Here is a 15,642-nt window from a genome sequence, read left to right on the forward strand (position 1 = left end):
ACTCAGGACCTACTACTGCATCTAAGCCATGTAGTATGCCAATGAACCGTTTCACTGGCTGCTAAAGTATTCCTATTTTACAAAAAGAAAACCTAGGTGCAGAGAAGTTCAGTAATACTTGGTCATGGTATTAAGCAAATAAATAGTGAAAAATTATCTGCGTTCAGTTTATATCAAATGTCTGACACCCAAGTAGTGAACTAGGTTAAAAGAATTTAACTATTTCCCAAATGGTTAATCTTTAGAGCAATGGTTCAAAACTAGAGGTGGTAGGTTCTACAGTCATTTCGTGTGCGGCCTACAAAGCACTGGAACATATCAAAAATCACCTGGTTCAAAGTTGTTACTGTTACCGAGGCTGAAAAATCTTGCTTTAGAGTATTGTTTCCATAGAGTCGGGTGGTAGCGCAGCGGGTTAAGGGCATGTGGCGCAAAGCGCAAGGACTGGCGGAAGGATCCCGGTTAGAGCCCCTGGCTTCACAAGCGGTGAAGCAGGTCTGCAGGTGTCTCTCTTTCTCTCCCCCTCTTTGTCTTCCCCTCCTCTCTCCGTTTCTCTCTGTCCTGTCCAACAACGACGACATTAGTAATAACCACAATAATAACTACAACAATTAAAAAAGGGCAACAAAAGGAAATAAATATTAATAAAAAAATTTTTTTAAGAATATTGTTTCTGAATCTGAAAATGCAGTATAATAAACTGAAAAGAAAAAACTCTTCCCAATTGATCCCGACTTAAAAAATCATTACCAACATTATTTTCTAGATTTGCTTATTTCAAGCAAGAAACTGCATAATAAAGAAAATAAAAATGCAGAATTAGGAAACTACTATTACATGGGAAATTAACCAAGAAATATCACTAGGGATGCAGAAGGGAGAAATGTTTCCCCAAACACCAACAACTGAGCAGTTATCAGTAGAGAAAAGGTTATTAAGGGAAATGATAAAAATTCTCTCTTTTTTTGCCCCCAGGGTTATTACTGGGGCTCAGTGCCTGCACTACAAATCCACTGCTCCTGGAGGCTATTTTTTCCCTTTGGTTGCCCTTGTTGTTTATATTGCTGTCATTGTTTTTGGATAGGACAGAGAGAAATGGAGAGAGGAGGGGAAGACAGAGAGGGGGAGAGAAAGATAGACACCTGCAGACCTGCATCACCGTCTATGAAGCCAACCCTCTGCAGGTGGGGAGTCGTCCTACCGGGTTTCTTACTCTGGCCCTTGTGCTTTGCACCATATGCACTTAACCTGGTGTGCTACTGCCCATCCTCTGGTAATTCTCTTAATATTACCTTCTACTTGAGTATGTGAATATAAATATAACTAAATCATGGATCAAAGACTATCTGGCAGCTTTTAAAGCAATTATGTTTTTTTTAGTTTGCTTTTCAGAACATTACATCTTCTGTATCAATTAACCCTTCTTTAGCCACTAGTCCATAAAGCACATTATAGAGAAAAGTCACTGAATAGTCTTTAAAATTCTGTTAGCCCATGATGTTAAGACTTTCTTAGTACCCTTAAAATGCCTGAATTCACTACTACCCATCAACTTTTTCAATATCCTATTTTAAAAAAAAATGAAATCTAATCTTCTATCACAAGTTACCACTTCGTAACTGTCAAAAAAGAAATTTTAATGTATAAGGAAATGTCCCATCTTTAATATAACATTCTGTCATTAATAAATGTATTTCCCTAAAGTAAAAATATTTTCACAGCTTATGTATCAAAAAAATTAACTACATGTTTACATAAAATTAAATGTTGAAGAAAATAGTATTCTCAAAAAAATAAATAATAAGTATAGCTGGAGAGGTAAATCAATTTGTTGGAGCAAAATCTTGCATGACTGAAGCCCCCAAGGTCTCAAGTTCAATCCCTGAAATCACCATATACCAGAGCTGAGCAGTGCTCTAATGTCTCTATTGTCATTAAAATATCGAGGTTTTTTAAAAAAAATGCGATATATACAGAGAGAGGTAAGGGAAGGAGAGAGAGAGAGCGAGCACTTCCTTTGATACCTTTCCACACTTCTCAAAAAAAATTTTTTTTTGGGGGGGGGAGGTTAGAAAGAGCCACAAGAATACCACTCAGTTCTGAAATGCAGATGTGCCAGGGACTGAATCTGGGACTTCCAGGGCTTCAGACATGAAAATCTGGTACTCTGAGTTACCGCCCTAGATTCCATATTTCTAGTCTGAGTCATTCCTCTATTTATTAGTGGTCTATGTTAGTGAAAACCAGTAGGCTTTATATCTTACTATTTTTTCCCATTTATTAAAAGTTACTCAGAAAATGATTAGTGTTAACTGCTGCTGAACACCAGATTTTCTGTCATTTATATTGTAATGCCCTGAATAATCATCTCTTTCTTCTAGAAGAGAACAATAATAGGCAACTTGAGTTTGATTTCAAAACGAAAATGTGACTCTGTTTTTACAGTAAGGAAATATGTTGGTTTTGTGCATATTTGCCTTATAAACAGAATTACTATAAGCCTAAAAAAGTAAAAGTCCTGGCATCAAACTGCCCAGAGTCAAAACTTGCCCTGTCACATGACAAACCTAAGGAAGTTAACATTTTTAAAAGAGATTTTTTTTTTTCTTCTGTTAAAAAAAAAAAAGATAATTGGCTCAGCAAGATAGCTGCATTCAACAGGGTGCCTGAGAGGTCATGCAAGTCCATCCCCCAGGGAACTTCTGAGAAGCGTCAGTGCCATAGTGTGTTTCTCCTGGCCTATGTGTCTCTTTCTATATGAAAAAGCTGGCCTAGAGCTGTGAGGTCCTGAAATTCTTTTTTTTTTTAATTAGTGATTTAAAAGCTTATAAGATGGGAGTTGGCCGGTAGCGCAGCAGGTTAAGCACAAGTGGCGCAATGCGCAAGGACCACCATAAGGATCCCGGATCGAGCCCACCGCTCCCCACCTATGGTGGAGTCACTTCACAGGTGGTGAAGCAGGTCTGCAGGTGTCTATCTTTCTCTCCCCGTCTTCCCCTCCTCTCTCCATATCTCTCTGTCCTATCCAACAACGACGACATCAATTAACAACAACAGTAATAACTACAACAATAAAACAACAAAGGCAACAAAAAGAAATAAATATTTTTAAAATCTTTTAAAAAATTTAAAAAAAAAGATTCTAAGATAATAGAGATATAATTCTGCACCACTCCAACCAAAGTACAGTGCACACACCCCCTCCACTGGTAACTGCCATCATTCTCCCAAGGTAGGTAGGCAGGCAGGCAGGCATGAGCGCCTGCGTGCATACATGTATTCTCTTTTGTTTCATTTCTTTATTGGGGGATTAATGGTTTACAGTCAACAGTAAGATACAGTAGTCTAAATGCATAACATTTCACCTAACAGTACAGCCCCCACTAGGTCACTAGGCCTCTGCTGTGTGTGTTTTCTCTATATTCCACTTTTGAGTAGAATCATCTTGTAGTTGTAATTGCCCTTCACTTCCTGTATCATTTAATAATCTGATGACAAATGTTTCATAACAAAAGATAATCAGGGCTAAGAGACAGCATAAAGGCTATTCAAAAGAACTTTCATGCCTAAGGTACCAAAGGCTCCAGGTTCAATCCCCCCAGAGGTAAGCAGTGCTTGGATTTAAAAAAAAAAAAAAAGACATAACAACAACAAAACCCACTATTTTCTGTATAAGTACCGCGTGCCGATTATGCCACTGGAGCTCCTTAAACCCACTATTTTCTTAAAAGAAAAAAAGATACTCATGCTGTGTCTTGTGACTAAAAAAGGCTATATGACAGGGACTTGGAGGTTATACAGGCTCCTGTGCTAAACATGAATATATATGGGACCTAGGTCAGATCAACATGGTAAACAAATATTTGTGTGTGTATGTATGTGTATGTATATGTATATATATGTATTCATATTCATATTCTTCAAGTTTGTGAGGTACTCTCTACCTTGATCCAGCTTTCTAGTCCTATTCTCAACTTTGATACCATCTACCAAGATAATACTTTTAGTCCAATTTCAGGTTAGCTATCAAGCTCTAGAAAAAAATTACCACAAGCATGGGTCCCTAAGAATATACCTAAAATAGACTTCCTAGCTTCTATCCACCCTAAAATCCCTATTCCCATCTGCTCTATTTCTTCTTTGTGGTTCTAGTTCATTAAACATTTTGCCCTGCTTTATATCTTACACCAAGTTGTGGATGCTACTATGATTTCATTTCATCTCAAACTCTCTGGGCACATGACCTCCGCTGTGTACTGGAACCTCACCTCTCCAGAGTTCTACTCCACTAGGGAAAGAGGGAAAGACAGAAACAGGCTGGGAGTATGGATCAACATGCCAACGCCATATTCAGCAGAGAAGCAATTACAGAAGCCAGACCTACTACCTTCTACACCAGATAAAGAGTTTTGGTCAACACTCCCAGAGGGGTAAGTGTTAGGAGAATATGACCACAGAGTCTGAACTCCAACTCCATCAAGACCCAGAAAGAGAAGAGGGGGAAGGGGGGGGGGGGGAAGAAAGACACTCAGAAGTTGTGGGTGTGACTTAGAAAGAGAAGGTAGGACCATAGGAAAAGTCGGGCAAATATATATAAATATAAATAAATAGTTACAGAATAATAGTCAACCCATCCCAATGGAGGGAATGGGGACAGAACTCTGGTGATGGGAAAGGCGTGGAGATATGCCTGTTATAATTTTATAAATCAATATTAAATCACTAATAAAAAATAAAAGGCGGGAAGATTTTTTTGTTTAAAGGTGTTTATTATTTATTTGTTTGTTTATCTATTTATTTTGCCTCTGGGATTATCACTGGGCCTCAGTGCCAGCACTACGAACCCACTGCTCCTGGAGGCCTTTTATGTTTGATTTTTACTTATAAAATGAAAATACTGGCAAGATCACAGGATAAGAGGGGCACTACTCCACACAATTCCCACCACCAGAACTCTGTATCCAATCCTCTCCCTTGATAGTTTTCCCATTCTTTATCCCTCTGGGAGTATGAACCCAGGATCATTATGGGGTGTAGAAGGTGGAAGGTCTGGCTTCTGTAATTGCTTCCCCACTGAACACGGGCATTGACAGGTGGATCCATATTCCCAGCACGTCTCTCTCTTTCCCTAATGGGGTAGGGAACTGGGGAGGTGGGCCTACAGGACATATTGGTGGGGTCATCTGGCCAGCAAAGTTAGGTTGGCCTCATGATAGCATCTGGAACCTGGTGGCAGAGTAATGAAGCTGATGGGTTGACATTCCACGCTTGACCTCTCTGGATGCAGTCCAAAGTGAAACAAGCAGAGTTGGTACTGATGGCATTGATTGGGTTGGGATCAGTAGCTAGAGTATCAGTTGATATGAAATAGGAGAAGCATGCAGGAAAGTGAGCCTCACCCTAGAGGTTTTGGGACTGGGAAAAATATGGGCTTTTGGCGCTAAGTGCAAGGACCGACTAAGAAATATGGGCTTTATAGAGAAAGGGGAAGGTTCCTGCTATCATAGAGTTTAAGAAGGCAATAGATAGTTACTGCTATAACCAAATCATTTGGCAATTGGGTTAACTTTGAAAGTTCCATGGTTTGAATTTGCTGTAGCATACAAGACCTCACCATAATTTATGTCCTTTTATGCTATTTACTTACAGCTTTATCTTATAAAGAACACCACCAGTTACTTCTGTTCTCCTTGGTCTAAGCTTTTAGGAGAGTCAATATTTCAAAGAACAAGTCATTATTAGAAATGTATTAACAATTTGAGCCCACTGTTAAAATTCAATCTAATTGCCAATTTGAAGTTTTAAGTGCTTAGACTGAAGGAATATATATACTCAGAGATATGGTCTATGCATCAGAAAGTTTGAGAGACATTCAATCCATTTTTCCCTTCTCATATAAATTGAATAGTCATTTGTGAAACTTTAAGTTAATAGGAGTGTATATTAACACACTATTCCCACCACCAAAGGTCTGTGTCCCATTCTGCCTTCCTCCTTCCCCCTCAGTAAAGCTGAACATCTACCCTTACCCTCCACCTATACATTTTTACTTTGGTGCCATTACTCCAAAATCAGTCAGATTCTGCTCTGAGTTTCTCTTTCTGTTCTTCTTCCTCAACTTCTATTTGTGAGTGGGATCATCCCATACTCGTCTTTATCTTTCTGACTTATCTCACTTAATGTAATTCCTTCTAGCTCCATTCAAGATGCGTCAGAGAAGGTGGGTTCATTGTTCTTAATAGCTGCGTAGCATTCCATTGTGTATACAAACCACAGCTTTCTCAGCCATTCAACTGTTAATAGACCCCTCACAGAATGGGAGAAGACCTTCACATGCCACACATCAGATAAGAGGCTAATAAGCAAAATATATAAAGAACTCACCAAATTTAGCAAATGACCCCATCCAAAAATGGGCAAATGACCCCATCCAAAAATGGGCAGAGGATATGAACAGAATAGTCACTACCGAAGAGATCCAAAAGGCTAACAAACAGGAAAAACTGCTCCAGATCACTGATTGTCAGAGAAATGCAAATAAAGACAACACTGAAATACCATCTCACCCTTGCAAGAATGTCATAGATCAAAAAGGACAGTAGCAACAAATGCTGGAGAGGTTGAGGGGGCAAAGGAACCTTCCTACATTGCTGGTGGGAATGTAAATTGGTCCAACCTCTGTGGAGAGCAGTCTGGAGAACTCTCAAAGGCTAGAAATAGACCTCCCATATGACCCAGTAATTCTCCCCTAGGGATATATCCCAAGGACTCTGTAACACCCAATCAAAATGATATGTGTACACCTATGTTCATAGCAGCACAATTCGTAATAGCTAAAACCTGGAAGCAAACAAGGTGCCCATAACAGGGAATATATATTTTTTAAATTTAAGTGAGAAAGAAATGTATAGCACTTAGCAAAGTATATAGTAAGTGCTCAATCACCTCTTATTACTATGGTTTAAGACAAAACAATTGTATGTTCTTAATAAAAATTACCCCAAGAAATAAATATATTAAACTTAAGATTTCTAAAACTAATTGAATTCTACTAATTTATTACTAAGATGCAACTACTCTAATTCCTAAGACATAAAAATCTAATTCCTAAGACATATATTGGACTGAGAGGTGGAGCACCTGATTTAGTGCACACTAGTTACCATGTGCAAGGACCCAGGTTCAATCCCCCAGTCCCCACCTACAGGAGGAAAGCTTCACGAATTGTGAAGCAGTGCTGCCAGTGTCTCGGTATCTCTTCCCTTCTATCTCCCCCTTCCCTATCAGTATCTCTCAGTCTCTAGCCAATAAACAGACTATTTTTTAAATCTCATATGTTACTGTTAATAGTCAAATATACTCTCAAGACTCAAGATTTGTTTTTGTCCTTAAAATTAAAAGCATCCTCAAAAAGCGTACGCCAAAGATATAGATAAAAATAAGGAAAACAGACACTCCTTTAAATATCTGCCAAAATATTTTGCATCTGCAATATGGAAATGAAAAATTTAACAATGCTTTTATATCATAATGCAATGATTACATCTATGCCCAGAGGGAAAAAAAAATAGGTTGCAAAATCATCTCACAATCCAAAATAATAAAATTACATAACATGCATTTAAATTACCAAGATAATACATATACTTTGTTAAGTGCAAGTGGCACTGACATATATTTAATATTTAATATTCTTAATTAAAAAGCATATATAAAGAATCAAGATAAGATTCAGCCAAGAGAGAAATAAACTGGTAAAATGAATCAAATCAAGTTGAACGGCAAAGCCTACCATTCCCATTCATATCTTTTTAGAATTAGACCAACATCTGCATTATCTACTAGCAAGAGATGTAATGTAATGTGCATACATAAAAAAAAGTATCTGACAACATATTGCAACTGGCATCACCAAAAATACTTCAATATTTTGATGCTCTAAAGAAACAACTTTTTTTTTTTTTTTAAACAGAGCACTTATCAGTTCTAGCTTATGGCGGTTATAGGGGGGATTGAACTTGGGACCTTGGAGCCTCAGTCTTTTTACATAATCATTATGGTATTTACCACCACCATCACCACCACCACCACCACCACCACCACCACCACCACCCCCACCCATTAAAGAAACAAATTTTACAAGAATGTTTTCTCACCTATTATCAGAAGGTAGAAGAGAGAGTAAAGCCAAAGCTGAAAGTTTTCTTCTTTCTGGTTGGGTAATGTTGTCCATACGGTCAACCCACATTTCAATCATACTACCCAAAAGCTGATCCATCTGGGGAAAAAACAAAGAGGGAGAGAGAGAGAAAGAAAGAGAGAGAGAAGGTACCTCAAAATATTTAAAATGGTAATTTTTTGTGGGTAAACAGTGTTAAAAGCTAAAACCTCATTAGACATGATCAAAGATCAATCAAAGCTAGTAAGCCAGAGCTGGAATACCAGAATTTGGAGCTCAAGTTAGAAAGGAGCAATTTGAACAAAACAGGAGCATGATTCTAATTAATCTGGAGAGGGACTTATTTCTGAGTTAAACCAATTTGTTTATATAATATGTAACCAATGAGCGATTTTTAGTAATTCCACTTAATGAATCATCAATCCAATATAGTCTTCCTTCTACACTTAAAAAGTACAAGCATTTTTCAAAATTATCAGCTTGTACTTATAGTTTACGCAGTTGGATGAGTATAGTTCAATTTGCTGGATTGCTTTGTTACTACTTTCAGAAGAAAGGACATGTTGCATCCTCAACCTGAAAATTTTCAAAGGAAAACAAATGAATCATCCGCAGGACACTTTTTACTTTTTAATATTAAAAAGCAAGTTTATATGGAACTAGTTAGTATGGACAGTGTCTGCATAAATCTATGTGAATGTGGTTCAACAAAAAACTGCAGACAACTTTCACGTCATAAATATTTTTCCCCAAAACCATTAGAAAGAAAAAAAAGTAAAGACTAAGCCAAACAGGCCTTAAAATAAAATCAAGCAGCAAGATGAATCCCATTCACTGACCATACTTGGTTGACAATGGGAATGCATAGGTGGGGCCAGAGCAGGCAGAACTAGGTTATAGCAAACGAGTAATCAGTACAAATTTTTTTTTGCGGCCAGCTGATATCACATGAATACAGTTAATCTCCCCATGAACTGAAAAAGTCTTTCTCCACCATCATGTGTTGAGTACTGAGCATCCTTCCACTCCTTTCTTTAGAGTTCAGACCACAGTTAGTCTGTCTCACCTGTGGTTTCCTTTCCTTTGTGTTTTAAATCCAACAGCAAAGAAAATAAAAGTGAAAATAAACCAATGGGACTACATCAAACTGAAAAGCTTCTTCACAGCAAAGGGTACCCAAACTGAAAGACAACCAACAGCATGGGAGATCTTTACACAATACACTTCAGACAAAGGACTAATAATCTAAGTACATAAAGAGCTCAGTAAACTAAACACCACAAAAACAAGCAGCCCCCCAATAGAAAATGAAGCCAAGGGGCTGGGTGGTGGCGCACCTGGTTGAGTGCATGTTATAGTGTGCAAGGACCCAGGTTTGAGCCCCTAGTCCCCACCTTCAGGGGGTAAGCTTCACAAGTGGTGAAGCTGGGCTGCAGGTGTCTCTCTGTCTCTCTGTCACCCCCTTCCCTCTCCATTTCTGGCTGTCTCTATCTAATAAAGATTTTTACATTTTTTTTAATTAAAAAAAGAAAATGAAGGCAGGACATGGACATTTTACTAAGGAAGAGATGCAGAGAGCCAACAGATATATGAGATGGTGCTCAAAGTCATTGATATCAAAGAAATGCAAATAAAGACAACAATGTGATACCACTTTATACCTGTGAGAATATCATACATCAGAAAGGACAGAAATGACAAAAATGTTGGAGAGAATGTGGAGAAAAAGGGACACTTCTGTACTGTTGGTGGGAGTGCAAAATGGTCCAGCCATTGTGGAAAGCAATTTGGAGACTTACTGGGACACTAGGAATGGACTTGAGCCTATAATCCAGCAATTCCTTCCCTGGGAATTTAGCCGAGGGAGGCAGAAATACCTATCAGAAAAGATCTGTGTATTCCTATGTCCATAGCAGCATAATTTGTAATTTACAGAACCTGGAAGCAACTTGGATTCCAAATATCAGATGAGTGGCTTAAAAATTTGTGGTATATGCACACAACTGAACACTATTCAGCTGTTTAAAAAAATAAGGTTGTCTCCTTTGCAGCCTCTTAGAAGAAACTCAAGGGCTCATGTTGTGTGAGATAAGCCAAAATGAGAAGGATGAATATCAGATGCTCTCACTTGTTGGCAGGAAGTAATATAATAGGGACAGGAAAGGAGAACATAAAGTGAAATGGTGTATTGCACCAAAACAAAGGCCTTTGGGGGGGTGGGTGGAGAAGGAGGGCAGGAAGAAAACTTTGGAAGTCTATTACATAACTACTTTGTATGCATATGTCATTGACTATACTACAAAGCATCAACCCCTTAGTTTAAAAAGAAAAAGTTAAATAAGAAGATATACAAAATACACTAGAGACTCAATTCTAAATACAAAGGAAAATTTCACTGAACAAGTGATCAAATTGTGTGTGTGTGTGTGTGTGTGTGTGTGTGTGTGTGTGTCTGTACACTCAACTAATTCACTTTGAAAATAAGATTTACAAAAACAGAAACAGGACAGCTATTGCAAAGATTGAAGACCACAGCAAATCATGAAGTAACATAAGAATTTAGAGAATTTACAGACAAAATATTTTGAGTACCATAATAAAAAAAGATGACAAGATTTCTCTACTTTTACGCTGATAGGTGTAGGAGTCCACAGATGATATATATGGAAAAGAGAAATGAGAAAAGCCAACTGACCCCACCTACAGTCGGGGGTCACTTCACAAGCAGTGAAACAGGTCTGCAGGTGTCTATCTTTCTCTCTGTCTTCCCCTCCTCTCTCCATTTCTCTGTCCTATCCAACAACAACATCAATAACAACAATTTAAAAAAAAAAAAGCCCAGATTGATACCAGTAACAGGGAAAAAACAAGATGAAATATAATTAATTAAAATCCAGTGACATTAAGATCTGAGTGGTGAAGTTATTTCTTCCCTAAAGCCTTTTTCTCCATCCGCAATAGTTATCATACCTCCCACAGTGGGTATCCATCAGGAAAAAAAGTAAAGACCATAAAAAGGGGGCCTAGAAATGCTGTAATTTTCAAGCAAACTTTAAAACATACTTTAATACCCCAAGGATTTAAATTCTCAGACAATGTAAAAAAAAAAAAAACTTTTCATCATTGGGTATAAATTCTGAAAGGTTTCAAGTAATAAATTACTGACAAAAGAAACTGTTCTAATGGTGACTTCTGGAATGAACCTATCCTTTTCTAAAGACATAAAAACACTTAACTAACTTGGCTTCCTTTAGTATTTCACAAGTGTTTTCAAGTGATTAGAAGAGACAACCCATTCTGCAAAATCTATGCTTCAAAGAGTTATGTAGTGTTGCTGAAATTTATTTTCTCAGCCATACTTAATTTTTGTTTGTAGTTTTGGCCTTCATTAAAACTGAACTTCCAAAGTAGCCTTTTGAACACTTTCATTCCCCTAGCATCTGGACTCAAACATGATGGCCTGACAACATTTTTGGTCAAATTCTCTACAAAAAAAAAAATTTCCTCTTTACAGTGTGAAGTGCAAAATTAAAATAAGCATTGCCTGAAGAGTCTGTGCTCAAGTACTATGTTAGAAATACATCAGAACTCTGAATAAAGAATGTATGATACATACATACAGGTGTTTTTTGTTTGGTTGGTTTTTTTTTCATTCCAGTTCTGCTATTAAAAAAAAGATATGGTCATAGGGATCTTTGGTTGATACTTGCAGAGGGATAAAGAAATGTCCCAAAAAAAAAAAAAAAAAAAAGAAATGTCCAGTGGAGGGGCTGGAATATGGCAGTCTGGTAGTGGGAACTATATGAATTGTACCCCTCTTATCCCACAATCTTGTCTATCAGCATTAAGTCACTAATAATAATTCAAAAAAATTGAAAAATAAGAAAAAACAAAGCAGAACTTGGACTGGGTTTGGTGTATTACACCAAAGTAAAAGACTCTGGGGTGGAGGGGGGGGTTTGGGTCCTGGAAGATGATGGCAGAGGAGGAGCTAGAGGGAGTTGAATTATGTGGAAAACAGAAATGTTAATGTTACATGTACAAACTACTATGTTTTATTGTTGACTATAAACTATTAATCCCCCCCAATAAAGAAGAAAAAAAAAAGATATGGTGTCTTTCAGGACAAAATGAGTAAGACTAGTGAAGTAAGGAGAAGAAAGACAACTACAGGAATACAGAGAGCTAAAACATGTAAACTTGCAAAGTGAAAAACAGTAGCCAGCCAGTCTCCAAGACATTGAGAGAACCATGGTGGTTACCACTGGGGATGTGGTGGTGTGGAATTATAATATTGCAAGTTACTAGTGATAGATTAGATAGACGGATGACTGACTGGCAGATAGATCAGAACTAGTGATAACATCCCTCTTCTCAGTCCTTCCTCCTACCAGTGGGTTTGCAGCAGTGCCGGTTATACCAGCTATAGGTCAGTCACTATTTCTCTATTTACAAGACGTAACCCTTTAGAGGTGGGCTGCTTTTTCTTATGTACTACTTTAATGATGATGATATGAAGTAATGACAAACAGACAAGAAATATTTCCACTTTATAAATCTTAAATGTGCAGCACCCAAAGAAATATCCACTGGGTAAACTTTAAAAAAAAAATATATATATATATCTATATATATAGAGGGGGGGGTGATACTGAAGAATGGGACACCACAGAGTCAATTTTTTTCTTTTTCTTTTTTTTAAGATTTTATTTATTTATTAATGAGAAAGATTCAAGGAGAGAGCGAGTAAGAGAGAAAGAACCAGACATCACTCTAGTATATGTGCTGCCAAGGACAGAATTCAGGACCTCATGCTTCAGACTTCAATGCTTTATCCATGTACCACCCTCCTGGACCATCAGTTGAATTTTCCTTAAAGCCTAAGAACAGATATGTCTGTTTCCCAATTTCCATTTGTATAAATATATACTAGGCAAACACCTTTCCAGATTCAACTACTATGCTAATAAAAAACTACTTGAAATAATACTTAAAGATATTTAAAAGTCAAAGAGCAAATACAAATTTAAAAAGTTGAAAAACTCTCAGCTACCAAGCTGCAGATGCTACTATGATTCCATCCTGACTTCCCTGGACAGCTTGCCTCACCAATGTGTCCCAGAACCTCACCTCTCCAGAGCCCTACCTGACTAGGGTAAAAATAGAAATGGGCTGGGGGGGGGGGGTGGATCTACCTGCCAATGTCCATGTCCAGCAGAGAAGCCATACCACCCACCTTCTGCACCCCATAAAGAATTTTGGTCCATATACTCACAGAGGGGAAAATAACTAGAGGTCAACTCTATCAGCACCCGAAGAGAGAAGAGAAAAACAGGAAGGACATTTGGAAGTAGTCATAGGTGTCGGTGTGACTTGGAAGGGAAGAGAGGGCAGGACCATGGGGGGCGGGGACAAAAGGAGGAAGGCAAATATATATATAAATATAAACAGACAGTTATAGAATTAATAGTCAACCCATATCCGTGACACTGGGAGAACTACTTCAGTTTCCAATGGAAGGAATGGGGACACATGCTGGGCTAGCTCCGTGGGCGGGAGAGAGAGGCGACCAGAGACTCATGGCTGAGTGGTAGGCAGTTCAGTCTTTATTTATGTGGAATGCAGCGCAATTTAAACTATCTCTAATCACAAACTTGTCCTTATATATCCTGAGGTGGAAGAGTCAGGTCCGAAGAGGATGTACGTAGGACAGGGGGTGGGGAGAAGGAAAAAGCAGGAACCAGTGAGGATTAAACCAATGCCATGGAGGCAGGAGGGTGCTTAGTTAACAGTGGTTATGTAAATAGAATACAGTGTTAAGTAGGGGGGATTAAACCAATGAAACAGAAGAGGTCTTAGAAGCAGAATTTAGAAGCCTACCAACAGACACAGAACTCTGGTGGTCAGAACAGTGCAGAATTACACTCCTGTGATCTCATAGTTTTGTAACTCAATATTAAGTCACTATTAAAATTTTTAAAAAGTTTTTTGAAAGGAAAAAAAAGTTTAAAATTCTTTATTACTTTTTTAAAATGTCTTATTTAAAAAATATGTTTTTTATTTATTTATGAGAAAGATAGTAGGAGAGAGAAAGAACCAGACATCACTCTGGCACATGTGCTGCTGGGGATTGAACTTGGGACCTCACGCTTCAGTGTCTAAAGCTCTATCACTGTGTCACCTCCTGGACCACTAAAATGTCTTATTTACTTACTTATTTGGTAGGAAAGAGAGAAACTGAGAGGTGGGGGCGAGAAAGAAATAAAGACACCTGCAGTACTGCTTCATTGCTTGTGAAGCAACCAACAACCCCTGCCCCATGCCAGTCCCCTGCAGGTGGGAATGTGAGTGGCTTGAATCTGGATCCTTTGGACATGACACGCACAATCAACCAGGAGCACCACCACCTAGCCACCTTCAGATTTTCTGGGAAGGGAAATTGTTCTATCTGTTTAAGTCATAAAACAAAAGCTTTTACAGACTGATTTATCCTTAAGCTATCAGTAAAGCATTACAATCTGTATTTTACAGAGTACAAGAAATTTGTGGTTTTATAAGTAAATATGTGATTTAATGTAATACATAGTCTCAGAGAGGCAATGCACTTAAGAGCCTATTCCACACTTACTTCAGGGGTTGGTTTCAGTTACAGTGTTTTTTTTCAAATAATCCTTTACAGAAAAAGCAACTTATGATGAATCTTCATCATGAGAATTACGATGAAGATTCATTTCCATGGCATTAACAAAAAGTTCATTAGTGAAATGAAACAAAGACAATACATAACTACATGTAAATTATTTGTTCCATTTTAAGAATTAGTGAACATAGATTCAAACCATAAATAATAATCAAAATTCTACGATTAAACAGAATAAAATTGCTAGTTTTGAGAATAAAATGTTAATTGTCATTCACAGATTCCCTCCCCTATTTTTATTCTCCCAAATTATAGGTCCAATATGAGTAGCCAATTATGAACAATATAAAAGCTTAACTTCTCTAGATTCATTATTTCATCAAATTATCTCCAGTCTTTACTTAGTACATTTGCTGCTGGGGACTGAACTCAGTACCTCATGCTTGAGAGTACAATTTATCTTCTGTGCCACCTCCCAGACCACTCTAATCTTTACTTAGGTAAAAGTTTTTCTAATATTTTATTTATTTTATTTTTGAGACAGCTGCAGAGACACACAGACAGCAACACTAGAGAACTGCTCAGCTCTAGCTTATTCGGGGAACTGAACTTTGGATCCTCGGGCATGAGAGTCTGTTTGCATAACCATTATGCTATCTCCCCTGCCCTTAAATTTCTTTAAGTAAATTGATTCTTACCTCTTGATTAAATTTATGTGCCATCTCATTAAGAAGTGAAGAAAAGAAACTAGTGTTTTGTAGCAGGACTCGACCCATAACGCCAAGATAAGTTGACATCACTACAGGATACCTCTGTACAATTA

The 15,642-nt window shown here is 37.8% G+C and overlaps 1 protein-coding gene across 2 annotated transcripts in view; it reads right to left on the reverse strand.

Annotated features, from left to right (window-relative positions):
* The window catches only part of IPO11 (importin 11), a 191,280-nt gene that overhangs the window by 51,844 nt on the left and 123,794 nt on the right, over positions 1-15,642 (reverse strand). For both annotated transcript variants that reach the window (XM_007516917.3, XM_060191289.1), the window contains exons 26-27: positions 15,518-15,631; positions 8,157-8,278 (exon numbers count right to left, since the gene is read on the reverse strand). In XM_007516917.3, coding sequence (XP_007516979.1) covers positions 8,157-8,278; positions 15,518-15,631 — 236 coding nt within the window. The remainder of the gene's footprint in view (positions 1-8,156; positions 8,279-15,517; positions 15,632-15,642) is intronic.

Source organism: Erinaceus europaeus, chromosome 5, assembly GCF_950295315.1.
Source record: "Erinaceus europaeus chromosome 5, mEriEur2.1, whole genome shotgun sequence".
Taxonomy (NCBI): domain Eukaryota; kingdom Metazoa; phylum Chordata; class Mammalia; order Eulipotyphla; family Erinaceidae; genus Erinaceus; species Erinaceus europaeus.